Source organism: Nerophis lumbriciformis, linkage group LG28, assembly GCF_033978685.3.
Source record: "Nerophis lumbriciformis linkage group LG28, RoL_Nlum_v2.1, whole genome shotgun sequence".
NCBI classification, from domain to species: Eukaryota; Metazoa; Chordata; class Actinopteri; order Syngnathiformes; family Syngnathidae; genus Nerophis; species Nerophis lumbriciformis.
In genome coordinates, this window is record NC_084575.2 from 27,965,567 (window position 1) to 27,989,285 (window position 23,719).

At 40.2% G+C, this 23,719-nt stretch overlaps 1 protein-coding gene across 2 annotated transcripts in view; it reads left to right on the top strand.

Annotated features, from left to right (window-relative positions):
• Positions 1–23,719, top strand: part of phactr3b (phosphatase and actin regulator 3b) — a 139,049-nt gene that overhangs the window by 73,359 nt on the left and 41,971 nt on the right. For both annotated transcript variants that reach the window (XM_061923993.1, XM_061923994.1), the window contains exon 8: positions 432–585. In XM_061923993.1, coding sequence (XP_061779977.1) covers positions 432–585 — 154 coding nt within the window. The remainder of the gene's footprint in view (positions 1–431; positions 586–23,719) is intronic.

Below are 23,719 nucleotides of genomic sequence, written 5' to 3' on the forward strand. Positions count from 1 at the left end.
CAGTGCCTCACCAGCCATGAACCTATATACCTGTGTATATATATATCGAACAGATGGAATCAAAGTCCCCGTCTAACCTTTAGCTTCCTTTGGTGTGCATGTGCCTTGTGTACATCTACAGTATGCTGCATTTTATGACTTATTATCACATATTTATAAATAGCTACCGACTTAGGGGGAACGAGATAGAAGAAAATGCTGAATCAGGACTAGGCAGGGGTGCACTGTACATTGAACTGATGCTTGTGTGCCTAAAAATGTGAAGGGTTTAGTGCTAATCCCACCATTCACAGCTTCATACATAAAAGGGAAGAGATCTGCACTTTTTGGCGTCTAACGTTGAACGAGGGTGTTGTGATGGCAAAAAAATTTTTTATTGTAGCCTGGAGCCATTGTTGACCTTGATGTATGTCTAACATTAACAACCACAGGGACCCTCCCGCGCAGGATGAGGAAGGAGCTTCTGGCTGTGAAGCTCCGGAACCGACCGAGCCAGCAGGAGCTGGAGGACCGCAACATCTTCCCCGTCCGCAGCGACCAGGAGCGCCAGGTCATCCGTCAGCAGATAGAGATGAAGCTGGCCAAGTGAGTGGCTTTGTGAGCTTCACTTTCCATACCCACCCAGACCACACCATCACTCTGGCGTCTGTCTGCCACCATAACACACCAGTGTTTCCAGTCTTGCAATACTCCCTTGCATGACGTTTTTGGCCACCTGCCTTGACTCACATATGAACTTGAAGTGCCATCCCATTCCTAACCCATAGGGTTCAATATGATGTCAGTCCACCTTTTGCAGCTATTACAGCTTCAACTCTTCTGGGAAGGCTGTCCACAAGGTTGCAGAGTGTGTTTATAGGAATTTTCCACCATTCTTCCAAAAGCGCATTGGTGAGGTCACACACTGATGTTGGTGGAGAAGGCCTGGCTCTCAGTCTCCGTTCTAATTAATCCCAAAGGTGTTCTATCGGGTTCAGGTCAGGACTCTGAGCAGGACAGTCAAGTTCATCCACACCAGACTCTGTCTGGTTTTAGGTTTCTGGCTGCAGCCAGGAAGCTGGTTGTTGAGGATTTTCCAGAGCTCACGTGGCTTATTTGTGTTTTTCTCTATTTTGTCGTTAATGTAATTTTTTTTTAAGGATTTAGTCAGGTTGATTGCCTTATTTCTTAATTTATTGCATTGCTTTTTGAGTGTTGAAAGGAGTGATTTAAGGTTATTATTGGGTTGTTTATCTACTTCGGTTTTACACTTTTGGTATTCGGAGTATTTTCTGTCTCTGTCTTTTATGGCAGCTAATAGGTCCGTATTCATCCACGGTTCAGAGCGGGCTTTGATCCTGACTGTTTTCACGGGAGCCATATCATTTAGTATCGCTAGGAACGCTGTTTTGAAGCGATCCCAAGCATCATCAACAAGGTTGCTCGTGAGCACAGGGGACCAGTCCCACTCACCTAATTTTAGGTTGAAATGATCACTGGAGTATGTTTTAAGGGATCTGGATTGAGCTGTTATGTGGCCGTTGGCTTTGGGTTTAGCTATTTTGCGGGTGCAGAAGGTTAGATAGTGGTCGCTAACACCACAGATCCCCACTATTTTTTATTTTAGGCCGGTCTGATGTGAGAATGAGATCTATGGTTGATTGGGTGGAATCACAGACCCTTGTGGGTAGTGTTATTAGCTGGGAGAGACCGTGCAGATTACAAAGCTTGCTGTAAGATTTGAAGACAAGCGCATCTCTGCATTGAATATCTGTGTTCAGATCTCCAGTTATAATTATATATATATATATATATATATATATATATATATATATATATATATATATATATATGTATATATATATATATATATATATATATATATAGACCAGACTCTTGTCATCCATGTCTTTATGGACCTCGCTTTGTGCACTGGTGCACAGTCATGTTGGAAGAGGAAGGGGCCCGCTCCGAACTGTTCTCACAAGGTTGGGAGCATGGAATTGTCCAAAATATTTTGGTATCTTGGAGCATTCAAAGTTCCTTTCACTGGAACATAAGGGGCCAAGCCCAACTCCTGAAAAACAACCCCATACCATAATTCCTCCTTCACCAAATTTCACACTCGGCACAATGCAGTCCGAAATGTAGCGTTCTCCTGGCAACCTCCAAACCCAGACTTGTCCAGATGGAAAAGTGTGATTCACCACTCCAGAGAAGGCGTCTCCACTGCTCTAGAGTCCAGTGGCAACGTGCTTTTCACCACTGCATCCAACGCTTTGCATTGGACTTGGTAATGTATGGCTTAGATGCAGGTGCGCGGCCATGGAAACCCATTCCATGAAGCTCTCTGCGTACTGTACGTGGGCTAATTGGAAGGTCACATGAAGTTTGGATCTCTGCAGCAACTGATTGTGCAGAAAGTCTTTGCACTATGCGCTTCAGCATCCACTGACCCCTCTCTGTCAGTTTACGTGGCCTACCACTTGGTGGCCGAGTTGCTGTTGTTCCCAGACTCTTCCATTTTCTTCAAATAAAGCCGACAGTTGACTTTGGAACATTTAGGAGCGAGGAAATTTCACGACTGGATTTGTTGCACAGGTGGCATCCTATGACAGTTCCACGCTGGAAATCACTGAGCTCCCATTCTTTCGAAAATGTTTGTAGAAACAGTCTCCATGCCTAAGTGCTTGATTTTATACACTTGTGGTTGGGCCAAGTGATTAGGACACCTGATTCTGATCATTTGGATGGGTGGCCAAATACTTTTGGCAATATAGTGTATCGTTCCATCTTCCTATATTCGATTGCTAGGGACATAATTTGTTCAACATATCAGGTGAGTTGCATAATAGGATATAAGAGATTAGTTGAGTTCCAAGCCCCAACAACGGCTGTTATTGTTGTTCTTGTGGACCTTTTTGGGTCAAAGCTTGGGTGGCAGAGGATTTACCTAATCATCATTTGTGTGTTACATAAATGCCAATAATCTGCTGCTATGGGGACTTTAATAGGATTACCAATCAAATCAGGTTACTTTGCCAGTGAGTAGTATCGTGAAAGTGTTACGCAATGCTCTGCACCACACCAAATGTCTTGTATGGATTACTGGAGCCTACGCATAATCTAAGTGGGCATATTCCGTCACTTGTCATACTTTTGCCGTGGTAAAAGCCTTCAAGGAAAGGCTTCCTTCCCGTCACCGCTGGAATAAGCCGAGCGCTTCCGTTTTTGTGTGATCTGCTTTCTGCTGTAGAGGCGCCGCTGTAACTGATATAAACAGTTTGCCTGTGTAGAACAGACCTGGGCAAATTAAGGCCTGGGGGCCACATGCGGCCCGTTAAAGGGGAACATTATCACCAGACCTATGTAAGTGTCAATATATACCTTGATGTTGCAGAAAAAAAGACCATATATTTTTTTAACCGATTTCCGAACTCTAAATGTGTGAATTTTGGCGAATTAAACGCCTTTATAATATTCGCTCTCGGAGCGATTGTGACGTCACATCGGGAAGCAATCCGCCATTTTCTCAAACACCGAGTCAAATCAGCTCTGTTATTTTCCGTTTTTTCGACTGTTTTCCGGACCTTGGAGACATCATGCCTCGTCGGTGTGTTGTCGGAGGGTGTAACAACACGAACAGGGACGGATTCAAGTTGCACCAGTGGCCCAAAGATGCGAAAGTGGCAAGAAATTGGACGTTTGTTCCGCACACTTTACCGACGAAAGCTATGCTACGACAGAGATGGCAAGAATGTGTGGATATCCTGCGACACTCTAAGCAGATGCATTTCCAACGATAAAGTCAAAGAAATCTGCCGCCAGACCCCCATTGAATCTGCCGGAGTGTGTGAGCAATTCAGGGACAAAGGACCTCGGTAGCACGGCAACCAATGGCGGCAGTTTGTTCCCGCAGACGAGCGAGCTAAACCCCCTGGATGTCTTGGCTCACACCGTCCCGAAGATGATCAAGAGAAGAATATCGACCCTAGCTTCCCTGGTCTGCTGACATGAGGGTATGTCTACAGAATATATTAATTGATGAAAATTGGGCTGTCTGCACTCTCAAAGTGCATGTTGTTGCCAAATGTATTTCATATGCTTTAAACCTAGTTCATAGTTGTTAGTTTCCTTTAAAGCCAAACAAACACATACCAATCGTTGGTTAGAAGGCGATCGCCGAATTCATCCTCACTTTCTCCCGTGTCGCTGGCTGTCGTGTCGTTTTCGTCGATTTCGCTTGCATGCGGTTCAAACCGATATGGCTCAATAGCTTCAGTTTCTTCTTCAATTTCGTTTTCGCTACCTGCCTCCACACTACAACCATCCGTTTCAATACATTCGTAATCTGTTGAATCGCTTAAGCCGCTGAAATCCGAGTCTGAATCCGAGCTAATGTCGCTATAGCTTGCTGTTCTTTCCGCCATGTTTGTTTGTGTTGGCTTCACTATGTGACGTCACAGGAAAATGGACGGGTGTTTATAACGACTGCGATGAGGTGGCGACTTGTCCAGGGTGTACACCGCCTTCCGCCCGATTGTAGCTGAGATAGGCTCCAGCGCCCCCCGCGACCCCAAAGGGAATAAGCGGTAGAAAATGGATGGATGGATGGATGTTTATAACGATGGTTAAAATCAGGCACTTTGAAGCTTTTTTTAGGGATATTGCGTGATGAGTAAAATTTAGAAAAAAACTTCGAAAAATATAATAAGCCACTGGGAACTGATTTTTAATGGTTTCAACCATTCTGAAATTGTGATAATGTTCCCCTTTAAGCTTTTCAATCTGGCCCGCCGGACATTCCCAAATATTTTTTTTAGATCTTTAAGACGGAAAGTGTAGCTGCCATTATGATGTCCAGTGATGTTTTCAAATTACCATAAGTCTTGAACTATACAAAGTATTTCAATGGTTGGAATCTGCAGTTTTGCATGATATTTTAGTGACTAGTGTTGTCCTGATACCAATATTATTTTGATACTTTTCGGTACTTTGATACTTTTCTAAATAAAGGGTGCCAGAAAAAATTGCATTATTGGCTTTATTTTAACAAAAAATCTTAGGGTGTGGCTGGTGGTGTGGGTGGGGAGCGTTTCCACAGAGTGTTTCCTGAAATGTGGGTGTCAGGGACAGACGTGGAAGGAGATTTGTACAAGAAAGTTCTAAAGCTTAGTGATACATCACATATATCAGATTGTAGATGTTTTTTGTTTTTTTACCCTTCACGTTCATATTTCGCTGTGTTTGTTGCATTTTTGTTGCATTTGGCTTGATTGTAAAATATGTCGATTGAGAGGGGGTGTGACGTTCATATGGTCTCAATATTCAGGGTTTTATTGTTCATAGAAAATTCAGTTTTTAGGGCGGTCTGTCATAACATTTTTAGCATTCTATCAGACTTTAGTGTGAGGTTTTGTATTAGTTTTTCTAAAAATAGATATACCGGCCCCCAGACACATTTTGTTCTCTAAATTTGGCCCCCCGAGTCAAAATAATTGCCCAGGCCTGGTGTAGAAGCTGATGGGAGGAACAATAAGCTATGAAATAATCATGTTAGGATCATTTGAGACTTTAAAAATTGGCCACAGGTATGATTAGTGGCTTGGTTTGGGTTAGGGTTAGTGGTTAGGGTTGGGAGTGAAGGGTTAGGGCGGGGGGTCTGCAAGCTCTAAAGCTCTTTAGCGGCGCCTTAGTGGCTCCCTGGAGCTTTTTCCAAAATGTATGAAAATGAAAAAAGATGAGTGAAAAAATATATATTTTGTTTTAATATTATTTTCTGTAGGATGGACAAACATGACACAAACCATCCGGATCGTTAGAAATCCCACTGTTATTACTAAACATGCTTCTTTGTTGAACGTATTTGGCGAGCGCCGTTTTGTCCTACTAATGTTGGCGGTCCTTGAACTCACCATAGTTTGTTTACATGTACAACTTTCTCTGACGCTGCCACAGAAAGACGTGTTTTATGTCTGAGGGACAAGCAGTAATGGATGGATGGATGGATGAATGGATGGATGCCACTACTTCCTTGTCTCATTTTGTCCACCAAACGTTTTATGCTGTGTGTGAATGCACAAAAGTGAGCTTTGTTGATGTTATTGACTTGTTTTGATTGATTGATTGAGACTTTTATTAGTAGATTGCACAGTACAGTACATATTCCGTACAATTGACCACTAAATGGTAACACCCGAATACGTTTTTCAACTTGTTTAAGTCGGGGTCCACATAAATCAATTCATGGTACAAATATACACTATCGTCATAATACAGTCATCACACAAGTTAATCATCAGAGTATATACATTTTATTATTTACATTATATATGTTGGAGTGCTAATCAGGCATATTTGGTCATTGCTTGACCGCAAGCTAATCAATGCTAACATGCCAGCTGTTACATACTGCATCATTATGCCTCGTTTGTCGGTATTTTCGTGCTCATTTAATTTCTGTTACTTATGTCCTCTGTGTATTTCATTTATATTTGCATGTTTCATGACACATTATCTGTATGTAATATTGGCTGCATTTCTGATTGTGTCGTTTGTGTGCCATGTTGTTCCAGACCACAGCAAACATTACTTAGCTTGCAAAGATTGTAATAAATCCAGCCTGCCGTTTCCTTGTCCAATTTGGACACACACATTATACCTTTGGCCATTTTAAGCCAGTAATTTCCAGGAGTGATATCACCCTCTGAGAAGCCTTCATTTTACTAATGTTTTCCAATGTTGTAAAAATGTGTAGAATAAATATAAAACAACACAATTGCTTGGCAGCAAAAAAATGACCCATACACGGGGTGTAACGTATATTTCGATCAACAAAATATAAAAATACGTTTAATTTTCACTGAACTCTCCAAAATAACAAGGGTTACATCAAAATAAACGAATTAGAAATAAAATATATTGAAATTAAAGAGCCAGTATTTACTGACATTTTGTTTCAAAGGCAAGCCTGTCATGATCCGTGGTCGGATCATGTTTTGTGTTATCGGTTTGTTTTGGATTCCTTTTAGTTCCTGGTTATGCACTTCCTGAGTTTAGTCACCATGGTTACTTATGATTTTCACCTGCCTTTTCGCGCACCTGTTGCTCATCAGAGACTACTATTTAAGCCTGTCATTTTCAGTTGGTCGTCCTGGCGACATTGCTTCTGTTACCCTTGCTACCCATGTTACCTGATGATACCTTTGAAATCCATGCCATAGTTCCCTGCATTCTAAGTAAGTTTTTGTTTATTGTCCATAGTTTTGCCTTTGTGGAAGTTTATCTCCGCCTTGAGCGCGCCTTTTGTTTGTACCCCTTTTTGTAGTTTAGTGTTAAAATAAATGTCCTTACCTTCACGCCATGTCCGATCCAACCTTTCTTGCATCCCGGGAAAACAAACCCCCAAAGTCCACGCCATGACAACGCCAAAGGGAGCCAGTGTGGAAGGATGAAAGAACCGTATGCGGCTCCACAGCCACGGGTTGCAGACCCCTGGGTTAGGGGATAAGAGTGTGGTCTGGCGTTGGGGGTTACACCAGACGAGAACTATCCTATCCAGTCTTTTAACATTAACTGATGAAATCTGCTTGGAAAAGTAAGGACATGTGATCGATTCAATGCCCTTAGAATATAATGACCTGGATGACTGATACTATCCACAGACATAATAGGGTTAGGCTTGGGGGTTTAGGGGTTATGTTTATTTTACAAAGTATGCTAGAAACTGTAAGAAGCTGCAAAACAACAAAAAGTAATTTAGCTCTTTGGCTATGTTGCAGGTTTTCAACAGTTAATCATTGTTTGGCTATCACCAGGTACCCATGGACATTTTAGGTATGCCTGCCAGATAATTCTGCATATTTAACATTATAATCACAGGTATCAGCTGTTTAGAACTGCACTGAAGCCGACTAAAATGCATTTCGAATGTGTCCCAAAGATCAAAACCAAAACATTCCAAACACATGTCAGTAAAAATGCATTCAAGTTGACATCATTTGATGTTATTACAGCCAGTCCAAAGAACATGATTGAGCAGACTTTTTGATTCAACTCTTGTATTGTGTCGCATCACAATGTGCTGGTGTGTACTGAATGTTGTCATTGGTAGGAGCAGATGCTGACAAAAGGCAAAGCTTACATCACGAAAATGTCGTACAATGCTGTGCTGTCTCTAAAAACTGAAGACAATTGTACAAAGAAAGCTAAATTCAAGCCGTTCCCAAAGCCGAAAAATAGCAACAATTTGTTCTTTATGGAAATGAGCTACAGTGAATATGCAAGACGAAGAAGGGCAAGATGTTCAAAACAATTAGTGGTATTGTGTTTCTAAAGACAGCAGATTTTCTCAGAATTTTTACGAGACTCTAATTTGATTGAACCGGTTCACCAAATGAACATTTGTCACTAAGCTTACTCATGTTTCCACTTAGAGAAAGATCTGGGTCATGAGATAAGAACACACACACAAATCCATTGAATATCATGGTAGACGTGGCTCTCTTAATGAAAATAGACAACGCATACTGACTGAAATTTGCAGTTTGGTTACAACCTGAAAAATGTATCTTTTGAGTCTTTAGTTAGATTTTACACAAAGAAGCATTCAGTAAAGGACAGAAGAGAAGCACAGGGATAAAAAGGTGAGAAATCCTGAAACAGAGACCAACCAAAAGTAATGAAGGCAAAGTGTGACGCGGAAGGGTGGGGGGGAATGGACGCATTCTGAAGAGACCGTCAGTAAGCGGCTTGAAGATGGTCTGTAAAACAAAATCTGTGCAAAATTTCAACCAAAGCACAAGTGTTTTAAATGTAGAAAAAAAAAAAAAATCTAAAATATAACCTCTTTAAGCAAATTTCCAACGGTCTTTCTGCTATTTTTTTGTGGGGATTTTGGGGGATTTCTTCTCTGATAATTGATAGCCAACATGCCAGCCATGGTAATGTTGCTAACATATATATATATATATATATATATATATATATATATATATATATATATATATATATATATATATATATATATATATATATATATATATACATATATACATATATATATACATATATATATATATATATATATACATACATATATATACATATATACATATATATACATATATATATACATATATATATATATATATATATATATATATATATATATATATATATATATATATATATATATATATATATATATATATATATATATATACACATATGTACATATATATAGGCGTGGCGAAGTTGGTAGAGTGGCTGTGCCAGCAATCGGAGGGTTGCTGGTTACTGGGGTTCAATCCCCACCTTCTACCATCCTAGTCATGTCCGTTGTGTCCTTGGGCAAGACACTTCACCCCTTGCTCCTGATGGCTGCTGGTTAGCGCCTTGCATGGCAGCTCCCGCCATCAGTGTGTGAATGTGTGTGTGAATGGGTGAATGTGGAAATAGTGTCAAAGCGCTTTGAGTACCTTGAAGGTAGAAAAGCGCTATAAAAGTATAACCCATTTATCATTTATTTATATATATATATATATATATATATATATATATATATATATATATATATATATATATATATATATATATATATATATATATATATATATATATATATATATGTAACAAAATTAGGCATAATAATGTGTTAATTCCACGACTGTATATATCGGTATCGGTTGATATAGATATCGGTAATTAAGAGTTGGACAATTTCGGAATATTGGCAAAAAAGCCATTATCGGACATCTCTAGTATATAATAATATACTTGGTATGATCAGGTAATATTATATTAAAAAAAATTAAAATATGCATTTTTTTCTGTCAAAATTGACAGAACGAATGCATTTAGTAAAAAAATAAATAAATAAATAAAAGTATAAAAAAAAAAAAAAAGAGCCATATAAAATGATATAGTGGGCCAGTTCTGGCTCACTATATCATTTTATATGGCTTGAGTTTGACACATGTGCACTAGACGGAGCCCGCGTACCACAGTTTGAGAATCACTCATCTAGCCCAAAAGCATGTGTTTTAAATGTAGATTAAAATCCTCATAGGTCCCCTATAACGGTGTTTTTCAACTTTTTTTGAGCCAAGGCACATTTTTTGCGTTGAAAAATTGCGGAGGCACACCACCAGCAGAATTCATTAAAAAAACGAAACTCAGTTGACAGTAAAAAGTCGTTGTCGCAATTGTTGGATATGACTTTAAACCATAACCAAGCATGCATCTATACAGCTCTTGTCTCAAAGTAGGTGTACTGTCACCACCTGTCACATCACACCCTGACTTATTTTGACTTTTTTGCTGTTTTCCTGTGTGTAGTGTTTTAGTTCTTGTCTTGCGCTCCTATTTTGGTGTTTTTTTTCTTTTTATGGTATTTTCCCGTAACAGTTTCATGTCTTCCTATGAGCGATATTTCCCGCATCGACTTTGTTTTTATCCTTTATCCTTCTATGTTCAGATGTACATTGTGGACGCCGTCTTTGCTCCACAGTAAGTCTTTGCTGTCGTCCAGCATTCTGTTTTTGTTTACCTTGTAGCCAGTTCAGTTTTAGTTTTGTTCTGCATAGCCTTCCCTAAGCTTCAATGCCTTTTCTTAGGGGCACTTACTGTTTTACCTGCACGCTGCCTCCCACTGTTTCCGACAACTACAAAGCAATTAGCTACCGGCTGCCACCTACTGATATGGAAGAGTATTACACGGTTACTCTGCCGAGCTCTAGACAGCACCGATACTCAACAACAACACATCATTTGCAGACTATAATTACTGGTTTGCAAAACATATTTTTAACCCAAATAGGTGAAATTAGCTAATCTCCCACGGCACACCAGACTGTATCCCGCGGCACACAGTGGTTGAAAAACACTGCCCTATAAGATGCGTAGCTGGTGAGGAATTGAGAAAACATTCATAACAAATGGAGACTGTGAGCTTCTCTGGGTTTGGCATCACATACCTCCACGTGCCATGTGCACACACACACACCCTCACCAAAGGTATTTCACAGCTGCGTGTCCATCTGGATGGCGCAAATATCTGCGCGTGCATTGGACTTTTTGTTATTCCATGTGGACCTCACAAACATGTACGAACAGAACACACACACACACACACACACACTGTAATAAGCATTATGCATCATTTACTTATGCTGGGATTATACAGCAGGTTGCCAACTGGCCAACGGCACGATGTCGTGCTAATGTAAATAAGTCTTGCATAAAAACAGGAAGGGATCAATGAGGGAGTGTGACAGTGGGCTGCTGGGTAATATGCTGTTTGCATAACAGGTCAGAGCAGTGACCTGTTATGAGCCTTTTCCCTACAGCACACATTACAGTAATGCATTGGTGACGTGAGTATTGATACAGTAAAAAGTGAAATGCAACTATGAACTAACACTTCAAACTAATGGGGGACCGCTGGCTACTGACAGTGGCGTTCCCAACTAAAGAACTAGAAGCTCACAAAGAACAGCAAAAGCTGAAGTTTTGTTTGTGTCTGATAGAGATGTGTCTTTTGTGAAAGAGTCGAGTCTTCTGAACGGCTCTTTCCAGTGAACTGAGCAGTCGCGAGCCCTTCGTTTTGGAGCCCTTTTTAAGCCACCTGTCTGGACTGGAGTCACGTCGACTAAAAAGAAACAAAATCAGAGTCGAAGAACACGCAGCAAGTTTGGATGCACTTTTTTAGTTCATTGTTTTGTTATAAATTTGTTAAGTAGCCTAGAATATTGTAATCCAAATCAGCTTTACTTGCAAAGTATGTTTAAGACACAAGGAATTTGACCTGGTAATGTGTGTGTGTGTATATATATATATATATATATATATATATATATATATATATATATATATATATATATATATATATATATATATATATATATATATATATATATATATATATATATATATATATATATATATATATATATATATATATATATTCAGGCGGTATAGCTCGGTTGGTAGAGCGGCCGGTCCAGCAACTTGAGGGTTCCAGGTTCGATCCCCGCTTCCGCCATCCTAGTCACTGCCGTTGTGTCCTTGGGCAAAACACTTTACCCACCTGCTCCCAGTGCCACCCACACTGGTTTAAATGTAACTTAGATATTGGGTTTCACTATGTAAAGTGCTTTGAGTCACTAGAGAAAAGCGCTATATAAATATAATTCACTTCACTTCACTTCACTTCGTTAGGTCAGGAAAAAACAAGGAGGCTATTTCATTCTTACAAGCCTGTTTTGCAGGTTTCCCTGGGTGTAACTCCCCTGAAGAGCAGGGAAACCCTTGTAGGGATGAAATAGCCTCTGTGTTTTTTCCTGACCTAACGAATAATCCACTCTAACCCAGTATTGAGCACAGTCTAACGGATAAACCACAGTAAACTCGGATATATATATATATATATATATATATATATATATATATATATATATACAGTAGATATATATATATACATATATATATATATATATATATATATATATATATATATATATATATATATATATATATATATATATATATATATATATATACACATATATATATGTATACATATATATATATATATATATATATATATATATATATATATATATATATATATATATATATATATATATATATATATATATATATATTATATATATATATATATATATATATATATATATATATATATATATATATATATATATATATATTTATCCGACTTTACTGTGGTTTATCTGCGCTCAACCCCGGTATTGAGCACAGTCTAACGGATAAACCACAGTAAACTCGGATATTTATATATCCGAGTTGGATATATATATATATCCGACTCGGATATATATATATATATATATATATATATATATATATATATATATATATATATATATATATATATATATATATCCGTGTTTACTGTGGTTTATCCTAACGAATAATCCGCTCTACCCCGGTATTGAGCACAGTCTAACGGATAAACCACAGTAAAGTCATATATATATATATATATATATATATATATATATATATATATATATATATATATATATATATATATATATATATATATATATATATATATATATATATATATCCGAGTTTGCTGTGGATATATATATATATATATATATATATATATATATATATATATATATATATATATATATATATATATATATATATATATATATATATATATCCGAGGTTACTGTGGATTATCCGTTAGACTGTGCTCAATACCGGGGTAGAGCGGATTATTCGTTAGGTCAGGAAAAAACACGGAGGCTATTTCATCCCTACAAGCCTGTTTCATCCCTACAAGGGTTTCCCTGCTCTTCAGGGGAGTTACACCAAGGGAAACCTGCAAAACAGGCTTGTAAGGATGAAATAGCCTCCTTGTTTTTTCCTGACCTAACGAATATGTATATATACTGTATATATATACACACACACACACACACACACATTACCAGGTCAAATTCCTATATATATATATATATATATCTGTCCTGTCCAATCATGTTGTCGATGTAGATGCCCATATCTGCTGTACAGATTTACTTTAGAAAAGAGAAGTGTTGGATATTTTCTCGTTACCTTATTTGTGTGGAAATGTATTAAACAAAACCAACTTCCTTTAAAGTAATATATAATTATTTTAGAGCTGTTATCTATTTTATAGAGGAATTTAGTTAATTATAGAACCGGCACCCAATGATATTAAAAAAAAGTTTTGATTGTGAATCGAGAATTGAATCATGTGGTGCCCAAAGATTCACAGCCTTAGTTACCCATGATAAAAGTCACATAGTACACCCCAAAAAACTCATTTAAATAGTGTGGGCTGCACCAGTTATCAATTTTACACGCAGTCTTAGTAGATCACCCGCCACATGGCCATTAATAGTACACACAATTTTAGTTGATCACGAGACAAGCGGTAGAAAATGGATGGATGGATGGATGGATGTTTGTAAGCAATATAATTTTCCTGCTTTTGTGTGGAGAACTTTACATTAAAGTTGTTTTGCATGGAGGTTGGAATCATCTGAGCTGAACAGTACTGAATGTACTTTACATGAGCAGGGACAACTGGACCAAATGGAGTACTGACATCAGGATGCTTCAATACAGTTGTTCCCTAAGACCCACATTTAAACAGTGGAGCATTGATGTAACTCAAGCTTTGCAGCCTGCAGCAGAGTGCAGAGCAACGGTTTGGCTCTGCATAGCGGAAGGGAACCCTCTGTTACTAAATTTAGCCGAGTGCTGCGGCAGCATAATCGATGTCCTATGTACGTCACAGACCAGAACTCCCTCACCTCAGGCCTGTTTTCTCCTGATGGCGAGCCTGTTTCCCCTGAGATTGCCCCCTCCATGATCTCCTGCCACACTCTTCCGTAGACCTGACGACAGATCACTTACACTTTGTATCGCCCATCCAACAGAAAGTAACATTAAATAAAGGTTATGGTCTGTATTTGGTTGACTGAACTAAGTCTTTGATTTCTAAGTCAGTGTTTTTCAACCACTAGTGTGCCGTGAGATACAGTCTGGTGTGCCGTGGGTGTTTATTTAATTTCACCTAATTGGGTTAAAAACATTTTTTTGCAAACCATCCATCCATCCATCTTCTTCCGCTTATCCGAGGTCGGGTCGCGGGGGCAGCAGCCTAAGCAGGGAAGCCCAGACTTCCCTCTCCCCAGCCACTTCGTCCAGCTCTTCCTGTGGGACCCCGAGGCGTTCCCAGGCCAGCCGGGAGACATAGTCTTCCCAACGTGTCCTGGGTCTTCCCCGTGGCCTCCTACCTGTCGGACGTGCCCTAAACACCTCCCTAGGGAGGCGTTCGGGTGGCATCCTAACCAGATGCCCGAACCACCTCATCTGGCTCCTCTCGATGTGGAGGAGCAGCGGCTTTACTTTGAGCTCCCCCCGGATGGCAGAGCTTCTCACCCTATCTCTAAGGGAGAGCCCCGCCACCCGGCGGAGGAAACTCATTTCGGCCGCTTGTACCCGTGATCTTGTCCTTTCGGTCATAACCCAAAGCTCATGACCATAGGTGAGGATGGGAACGTAGATCGACCGGTAAATTGAGAGCTTTGCCTTCCGGCTCAGCTCCTTCTTCACCACAACGGATCGATACAGCGTCCGCATTACTGAAGACGCCGCACCGATCCGCCTGTCGATCTCACGATCCACTCTTCCCTCACTCGTGAACAAGACTCCGAGGTACTTGAACTCCTCCACTTGGGGCAAGATCTCCTCCCCAACCCGGAGATGGCACTCCACCCTTTTCCGGGCGAGAACCATGGACTCGGACTTGGAGGTGCTGATTCTCATCCCAGTCGCTTCACACTCGGCTGCGAACCGATCCAGTGAGAGCTGAAGATCCTGGCCAGATGAAGCCATCAGGACCACATCATCTGCAAAAAGCAGAGACCTAATCCTGCAGCCACCAAACCAGATCCCCTCAACGCCTTGACTGCGCCTAGAAATTCTGTCCATAAAAGTTATGAACGGAATCGGTGACAAAGGGCAGCCTTGGCGGAGTCCAACCCTCACTGGAAACGTGTTTTTTGCAAACCAGTAATTATAATCCGCAAATAATGTGCCGTTGTTGAATGTCGGTGCAGTCTAGAGCTCGGCAGAGTAACTGTGTAATACTCTTCCATATCAGTAGGTGGCAGAAGGTAGCTAATTGCTTTGTAGATGTTGGGAACATGGTTTATCGTGATCACAATATGTGGGAGGCAGCATGCAGGTAAAAAGGTATCCAACGCTTAAAGCAAAAATAAACAAAAGGTGAGTGCCCCTAAGAAAAGGCACTGAAGCTTAGGGAAGGCTACGCAAAACAAAACTAAAACTGAACTGGCTGAAAAGCAGAGGTGGGTAGTAACGCGCTACATTTACTCCGTTACATCTACTTGAGTAACTTTTGGGATAAATTGTACTTCTAAGAGTAGTTTTAATGCAACATACTTTTACTTTTACTTGAGTATATTTATAGAGAAGAAACGCTACTTTTACTCCGCTACTTTTATCTACATTCAGCTCGCTACTCGCTACTAATTTTTATCGATCTGTTAATGCACGCTTTCTTTGTTTTGGTCTGTCAGACAGACCTTCAAAGTGCCTGCCTTACTGGTGACGTTTCACTCCGTTCCACCAATAAAATGCAGTCACTAGTAACGTTTGACTCCGTTCCACCAATCAGATGCAGTCACTGGTGACGTTGGACCAATCAAACAGAGCCAGGCGGTCACATGACCTGACTTAAACAAGTTGAAAAACTTATTGGGGTGTTACCATTTAGTGGTCAATTGTACGGAATATGTACTGTACTGTGCAATCTACTAATACAAGTTTCAATCAATCAATCAAAAGTGTGAAGGAAAAAAAACACTTTTTTATTTCAAACGTACATCCCGTCACAAGCCTAAAGACTGACTGTACAGTTCCTGTCTTCACAATAAAAGTGCCGCTCCATCGCGCCTGCGCTTTCAAAATAAGAGTCTCCGAAAGCCAGCGCAAACAAGCTAGCAAGCTACGGAATTTGCCGCCAATGTATTTCTTGTAAAGTGTGTGAAAACGAATATGGAAGCTGGACAAATAAGATACCAGAAACCAACCACTTTCATGTGGTATTAGACAGAAAGGAGGAACTTTTTTTCTCCTGCATTTGAAAACGTGGACGTTAAGCACTGCTGTCTGATTACAATCAATGCAAGTCATCAGAATCAGGTAATACACCAACTTATATTCTTGTCAACATGAAAGAAAGGAATCTATATGTGTTAAACATGCATGTATATTCATTAAAACACCTTTAACATGTAAACAAAAACGGCAAAATAAATAAATATAAATGATATACTGTATATATCAATGTATGTATATATGTGTGTATATATATATATATATAATATATATATATATATATATATATATATATATGATATGTGTGTGTATGTTACTCATCAGTTACTCAGTACTTGAGTAGTTTTTTCACAACATACTTTTTACTTTTACTCAAGTAAATATTTGGGTGACTACTCATTACTTTTACTTGAGTAATAAATCTCTAAAGTAACAGTACTCTTACTTGAGTACAATTTCTGGCTACTCTACCCACCTCTGCTGAAAAGTAAACAAAAACAGAATGCTGGACGACAGCAAAGACTTAAAGTGGAGCAGACGGTGTCCACAAAGTACATCCGAACATGACATGACAATCAACAATATCCCCACAAAGAAGGATAAAAACGACTGAATTATTCTCGATTGCTCAAACAAAGTAGATGCGAGAAATATCGCTCAAAGGAAGACATGAAACTGCTACAGGAAAATACCAAAAAAAGAGTGAACGCCACCAAAATAGGAGCGCAAGACAAGAACTAAAACACTACACACAGGAAAACAGCAAAAAACTCAAAATTAGTCACGGCATGATGTGACAGGTGGTGACAGTACACCTACTTTGAGACAAGAGCTATATTGATGCATGCTTGGTTATGGTTTAAAGTCATATCCAACAATTGCGACAAAGACTTTTTACTGTTAACTGAGTTTAGTTTTTTAATGATTTCTGCTGGTGGTGTGCCTCCGCATTTTTTCAACGCAAAAAATGTGCCTTTGCTCAAAAAAGGTTGAAAAACACTGCTCTAAGTAAAGCATAGTTTTGCACTCGGTAGAACACAATTTAAGGTTAAATGTTTCTTGTTGTTGGTCCCCAGGATTTAACACATCTTAGGAGCAATTTTCCATTCATTTTCTACCGCTTGTCCCTTACGGGGTCGCGGGGGTTGCTGGAGCCTATCTCAGCTGCATTCGGGCGGAAGGCGTTGTACACCCTGGACAAGTCGCCACCTCATCGCAGGGCCAACGCAGGCCGATATTATCGGACATCTCTATTTCCAACCAAACTTATTGTTGAAGGGACAGGTCTATTCTGTGTTTCGTGGCCAGATTTCACAGAGTTCAGGTCAACTGCTTCGCTATTTTCTTTTTACAACTTTGAGGACATCTCAAACACATGTGAGGTAGCACGTCTCTAAAAGTATGAAGCCGCAGTTCTTGCTGCCAAAGCTTTCATCATATTTATGGTTTTCTTGTTTTATTGTCAAATTTATGCACCGGTGTGGGAGGGACGACGGGTGAAGGGTCCTGACCAAGCATACTTGCCAACCCTCCCAATTTTTCCGGGAGACTACCGAATTTCAGTGCCCCTCCCGAAAATCTCCCGGGGCACTGTCGGAGGCAGATATTTACATATATCCGAATTTAAATGTTACTTCTTTTGATTTCATTGTCATATTACAAAACAGCTAGTGTTTTTCTTCCAAATGTGGTCTTTTGGTTGTCTGCAAAACTGTGTGCTTAACCTTGAAGTGAGGAATGTTAGAGAGAGCGATAATAAGCATTTGTTTTGGCTAGAGAGAGATGACTGCCTGCGACTTAGGAGGGGAGAGGGTTTTGGGTCGGGGAGACAGACCATCTTAGCGGGGCGAGCCGAATGTTCTATGCTGTCTCTGTAATGTATATCTGCAAAGCTTTGCAAATATATAACAAAATACCTATTCTGTCTCTGGTGGTTTTTCAACTCAGCTTTAAGTGTCGTAAAAAGCTTAGGAGCGACTTGTGACTTGAATTCCCTGGGAGGAACAACTGGTCTAAAACGCAACAGCACCCATTCTCCCGAATTTCTCCCGATTTTCACCCGGACAACAATATTGAGGGCGTGCCGTGATGGCACCGTCCTCTACAACCTGTCGTCACGTCCGCTTTTTCTCCATACGAACAGCGTGCCGCCCGGTCACATGTTGTATGCGGCTTCTACAGACGCACGTAAGTGACTGCAAGACATACTTGGTCAACAGCCATACAGGTCACACTGAGGGTGGCCGCATAAACAACTTTAACACTGTTACAAATATGCGCCACACTGTGAACCCACACCAAACAAGAACGACAAACACATTTCGGGAGAACGTCCGCACCGTAACACAACATAAACACAACAGAACAAATACCCAGAATCCCTTGCAGCCCTAACTCTTCCGGGACGCTACAATATACCTTCCCCCATCTCCCGAATTCGGAGGTCTCAAGATTGGCAAGCAGGATCAGCAGTGACTGGGATAGTGGGTTCAAACTGCCAGCCCTCCGGTTTTTCCGGATTATCTGCGCTACCTTCTGAGCCACTGCTGCCTCTAAAATTGATTGTCTTTGTGCAAATGTGACATCACAGCCTTTGAAAGCTTTTAACGTCAGAAAATGTTGAACGTACGGATTTTGGAAATAACTACGGTCTCTGGTTTAATATTCCAAGTGGCATTTTTTATTTTAATAAACAAAATTAGAGAGACCTGTAGAACAGGGGTCCTCAAGTACAAATCTTGAAGGTCCACAAATGTTTTTTTGAAACAGGCTGGGTCCGTTTATTATCGGTCAAGCTTATATAGTAGCAGGAGGTAGGTAGTTTAACATTTTCTTAAAATTAAAAAAAATAAAATAAATATCCAATAAAATACATGAAATATTTTCTTTGAAACAAAAATAAATAAGAACTTTGAAAAAATGTGTCCTCTGCATTTGAGCCATCCCTTGATCACCCCCTGGGAGGTGAGGTGAGGGGAGCAGTGGGCAGCAGCGGCGCCGCGCCCGGGAATCATTTTTGGTGATTTAACCCCCAATTCCAACCCTTGATGCTGAGTGGCAAGCAGGGAAGAATGCTCGTATGAGCTTTTAAACATAACCCGTTAACTGCTGCCAATCAAATGGTGAATAAGATACTCTTTAGGGTTCATATGTTTGTAAATCTGACTGTGATGAAGTCAGTGCCTCACCAGCCATCAACCTCACCGCACGTTACTGCTCTGTTGCTATTTGTTGTTGTGTCATAGATTTAACAAAAATCTTGCTTGATGTTTCATTTGACTTTTTCAGCCTCGTGATTTCTTTTTTTCTTAGCTCTGAATCATGAGGAAATGTCTCTTTAAATTCGCGGTGCTCTTTCAGATAGTGACGTTTCAGATTTTCACTTTTCACCAGAGCAACAGAACAGTTGCATATTAGACACATTGGTCTGGTACTTGCAGTAGGTAGGATGAAAACATATTGCTCTGTCCATTCTTCCTTGAAACGTCGGTTTTCCCTGTCCACCTTTCTTTTACCAGCCTGAGCCAACTTGGAGCATGCCATTGTGATTTGATTCACATTCAGTGACCGACGAGTGAACAGTTAGCGAAGTAGCGATACGAGACAACTGTGTGCCTGCAGCGAAAGGTTCCATGCAGTGTGCACTGTGCACATGTGTATGACCCAGGTGGTAACAGCCTATCAGCGCGTCGTTGTGATAGAGATGACAACCCATACCCCGGAATCAGCCAATCAGAGTGGCGTTCTCTCGCTCTCACTCCGTCTCTCTCTCTTTCTCTCTCTGAGAGAGAGAGAGTAAGAGAGAGAGAGAGAGAGACGGAGTGAGTGAGACACGAGAAGTGTAAACGAAACGTGGAGATATTTGACTAAAAACAACAAAGAACGTTGACTTGCGCTAGCGATAACTCACAGATAAATATAATTATTATATTTTTTTATAATAATTATAATTATAATAATCAAAAAAATTTTTTTTTTTTTTTTATTTTATTTTTTTTAAAAAAAATTTTTTACTATAATTCGTGCTGGGTCCGGACGGACACGTCGCTGGGTCCGGACATGGACCGCGGTCCGCCTGTTGAGGATCACTGCTGTAGAACATGATCTCCAGCAAGTCTGCTTGTTTGTTTGGCTGTAAGAAGTGGAAAGGATCGGACTAAAGATGGGCAGAACTGACAGTGATGGGAAAACTAACCTCGTTACTCTCTGACACCATTTACTGAGTCTTACAAGAATCAATAATTGTGGCCGATTTCTGCTGACACTGCAGCTCCCTTTGAAAAAGAGAGCAGAGCAACAAACCACAGCTGCTGTCCATGAATAAACCTGCGCTGCATCGGCAACGCAACAGCTGAGTGCACCGTCGCTATATTAGTGGGTCCCAGTGGGGGGTGTGGAATCACTTTAATTCATGTTGAACAACCCACAGGCCATCCTTACAACCTCTGCTAAGCCATATCCCCCACCCACGTCTTTTCTTGTTTCCTATTCTTTTTTTTAAAAAGATTGAAGAAGGTTATGGTGAAAATAAGTATTTGAAAAAGAGTATCTAGATCTAGAGATGTCTGATAATATCGGCCGATAAATGCTTTAAAATTGTCATGTCTGTGTTGATCATGTTTTTGTTTGGCCATGTGCTGTTTGTTTTTTTGGACACTTTCTTAGTTCCTGGTTGTTCACTCCCTTGTTTTGTTTAGTTTTCACCTGTCATGTCACGCACCTGTTTCACGTTCTGAGTCACGCACCTGTTGTTAATCATGTCTGTGTTATTTAAGCTTTTCATTTTCTGTTGGTCAGCCTGGCGACATCACATTTATGCTCTGCACACTTTATGATCACGCTTCTTCATGTCATGCTCACAGTTCCATGCCAAGTAAGTTTTTGTTTCTTGTTCATAGTTTTCCGCCTTTGTGCGCGCCTTTTGTTTTCATAGCCAAGTTGTTTTACCTCCGCTGTGAGCGCCTTTTGTTTGTACCTTTTTGAGCCTTTTGAGTTTAAATATTAAACATGTACTCACACTCACGTCTTGCCCGCGCCAATTTTCCGTTGCCTTCCGGAAAAACAAACCCCAAGGACCAAGTCTTGACAAAAATGCAATATCGGAAATTATCAGTATAGGTTTCAACCTCCTGATTTTCCCGGGAGACTCCCGAATTTCAGTGCCCCTCCCGAAAATCTCCCGGGGCAACCATTCTCCCGATTTCCACCCGGATAACAATATTGGGGGCGTGCCTTAAAGGCACTGCCTTTAGCGTCCTCTACAACCTGTCGTCACCTCCACTTTTCCTTCATACCAACATCGTGTCGGTCCAGTCACATAATATATGCTGCTTCTACACATACATAAGTGAATGCAATGTATACTTGATCAACAGCCATACAGGTCACACTGAGGGTGGCCGTATAAACAACTTTAACACTGTTGCAAATATGTGAACCCACACCAAACAAGAATGACAAACACATTTCGGGAGAACATCCGCACCGTAACACAACATAAACACAACAGAACAAATACCCAGAACCCCTTGCAGCACTAACTCTTCCGGCACACTACAATATACACCACCAAACCCCCCCCGCCCCCATCCCGAATTTGGAGGTCTCAAGGTTGGCAAGTATGACTCTAGTATACTCTGGACTGAAGCTGCGTGCCTTCATTGTTTTTGTAGCTGTTGTTTTGAGGCATGTTTAAAATAAATAAAAAATAATGCACTTTGTGAAAGTCAAAGTATAGTATTTCCCATAGTTGTAGTGGGTATCAGGATTATCTCAGGGAGAGCATGTCCCAAATTCCAAGCTGCTGTTTTGAGGCATGTTAAAAAAAAAAATGCACTTTGTGACTTCAATAATAAATATGGCAGTGCCATGTTGGCATTTTTTTTTTCCATAACTGGAGTTGAAGTTGTTCTCTTATTTTGGAAAACCTTGTTTTTGATTGATTGATTGAAGCTTGTATTAGTAGATTGCACAGTACAGTACATATTCCGTACAACGTTAATCAATTCATGGTAAAGTTACATTGTTTAATGCATCCAGCGGGGCATCACAACAAAATTAGGCATAATAATGTGTTAATTCCACGACTGTATATATCGGTATCGGTTGATATCGGAATCGGTAATTAAGAGTTGGACAATATCGGAATAGGTAATTAAGAGTTGGACAATATCGGAATATCGGATATCGGCAAAAAAGCCATTATCGGACATCTCTAGTCTGAATACTCGTAAAGTCGCCAACACAGATCCCTCCTGTTATGTCCTCTTATTCTCTGGAAGAATAGGTGCGTTGTCATTGTTTAATTAGTTGTTGTTTATTAGCAAATCATTTTGTGGCAGTCCAAATGTATTTGTGGCGCACCGAAACAAATAAATGATCAAGTGATTCCGAATAGTTGCGAGTCCAGGGTGTAAAGTCGATTGGGAAAGGCTAGAGATAACCGATAATGGCTTTTTTTGCCGATATCCGATATTCCGATATTGTCCAACTCTTAATTACCGATACTGATATATACAGTCGTGGAATTAACACATTATTATGCCTAATTTTGTTGTGATGCCCCGCTGGATGCATTAAACAATGTAACAAGGTTTTCCAAAATAAATCAACTCAAGTTATGGAAAAAAAGTGCCAACATGGCACTGCCATATTTATTATTGAAGTCACAAAGTGCATTATTTTTTTTAACATGCCTCAAAACAGCAGCTTAGAACTCTCCCTGAGAGAGCATGAGGACGTTGAGGGGGGTAGGGGGTAGCGGGGGGTGTATATTGTAGCGTCCCGGAAGAGTTAGGGCTGCAAGGGATTCTGGGTATTTGTTCTGTTGTGTTTATGTTGTGTTACGGTGCGGATGTTCTCCCGAAATGTGTTTGTCTTTCTTGTTCGGTGTGGGTTCACAGTGTGGCGCATATTTGTAACAGTGTTAAAGTTGTTTATACGGTGTTACAGTTGTGGACAGCCTGGTCACTGGTCTCGAGACTGTCCAAACGCAACAATTCTCAGCGTGTCGCACCGGACGAGGCCTCCAAATTGTTGCGTTTGGACCAGTTGTTCCTCCCAGGGA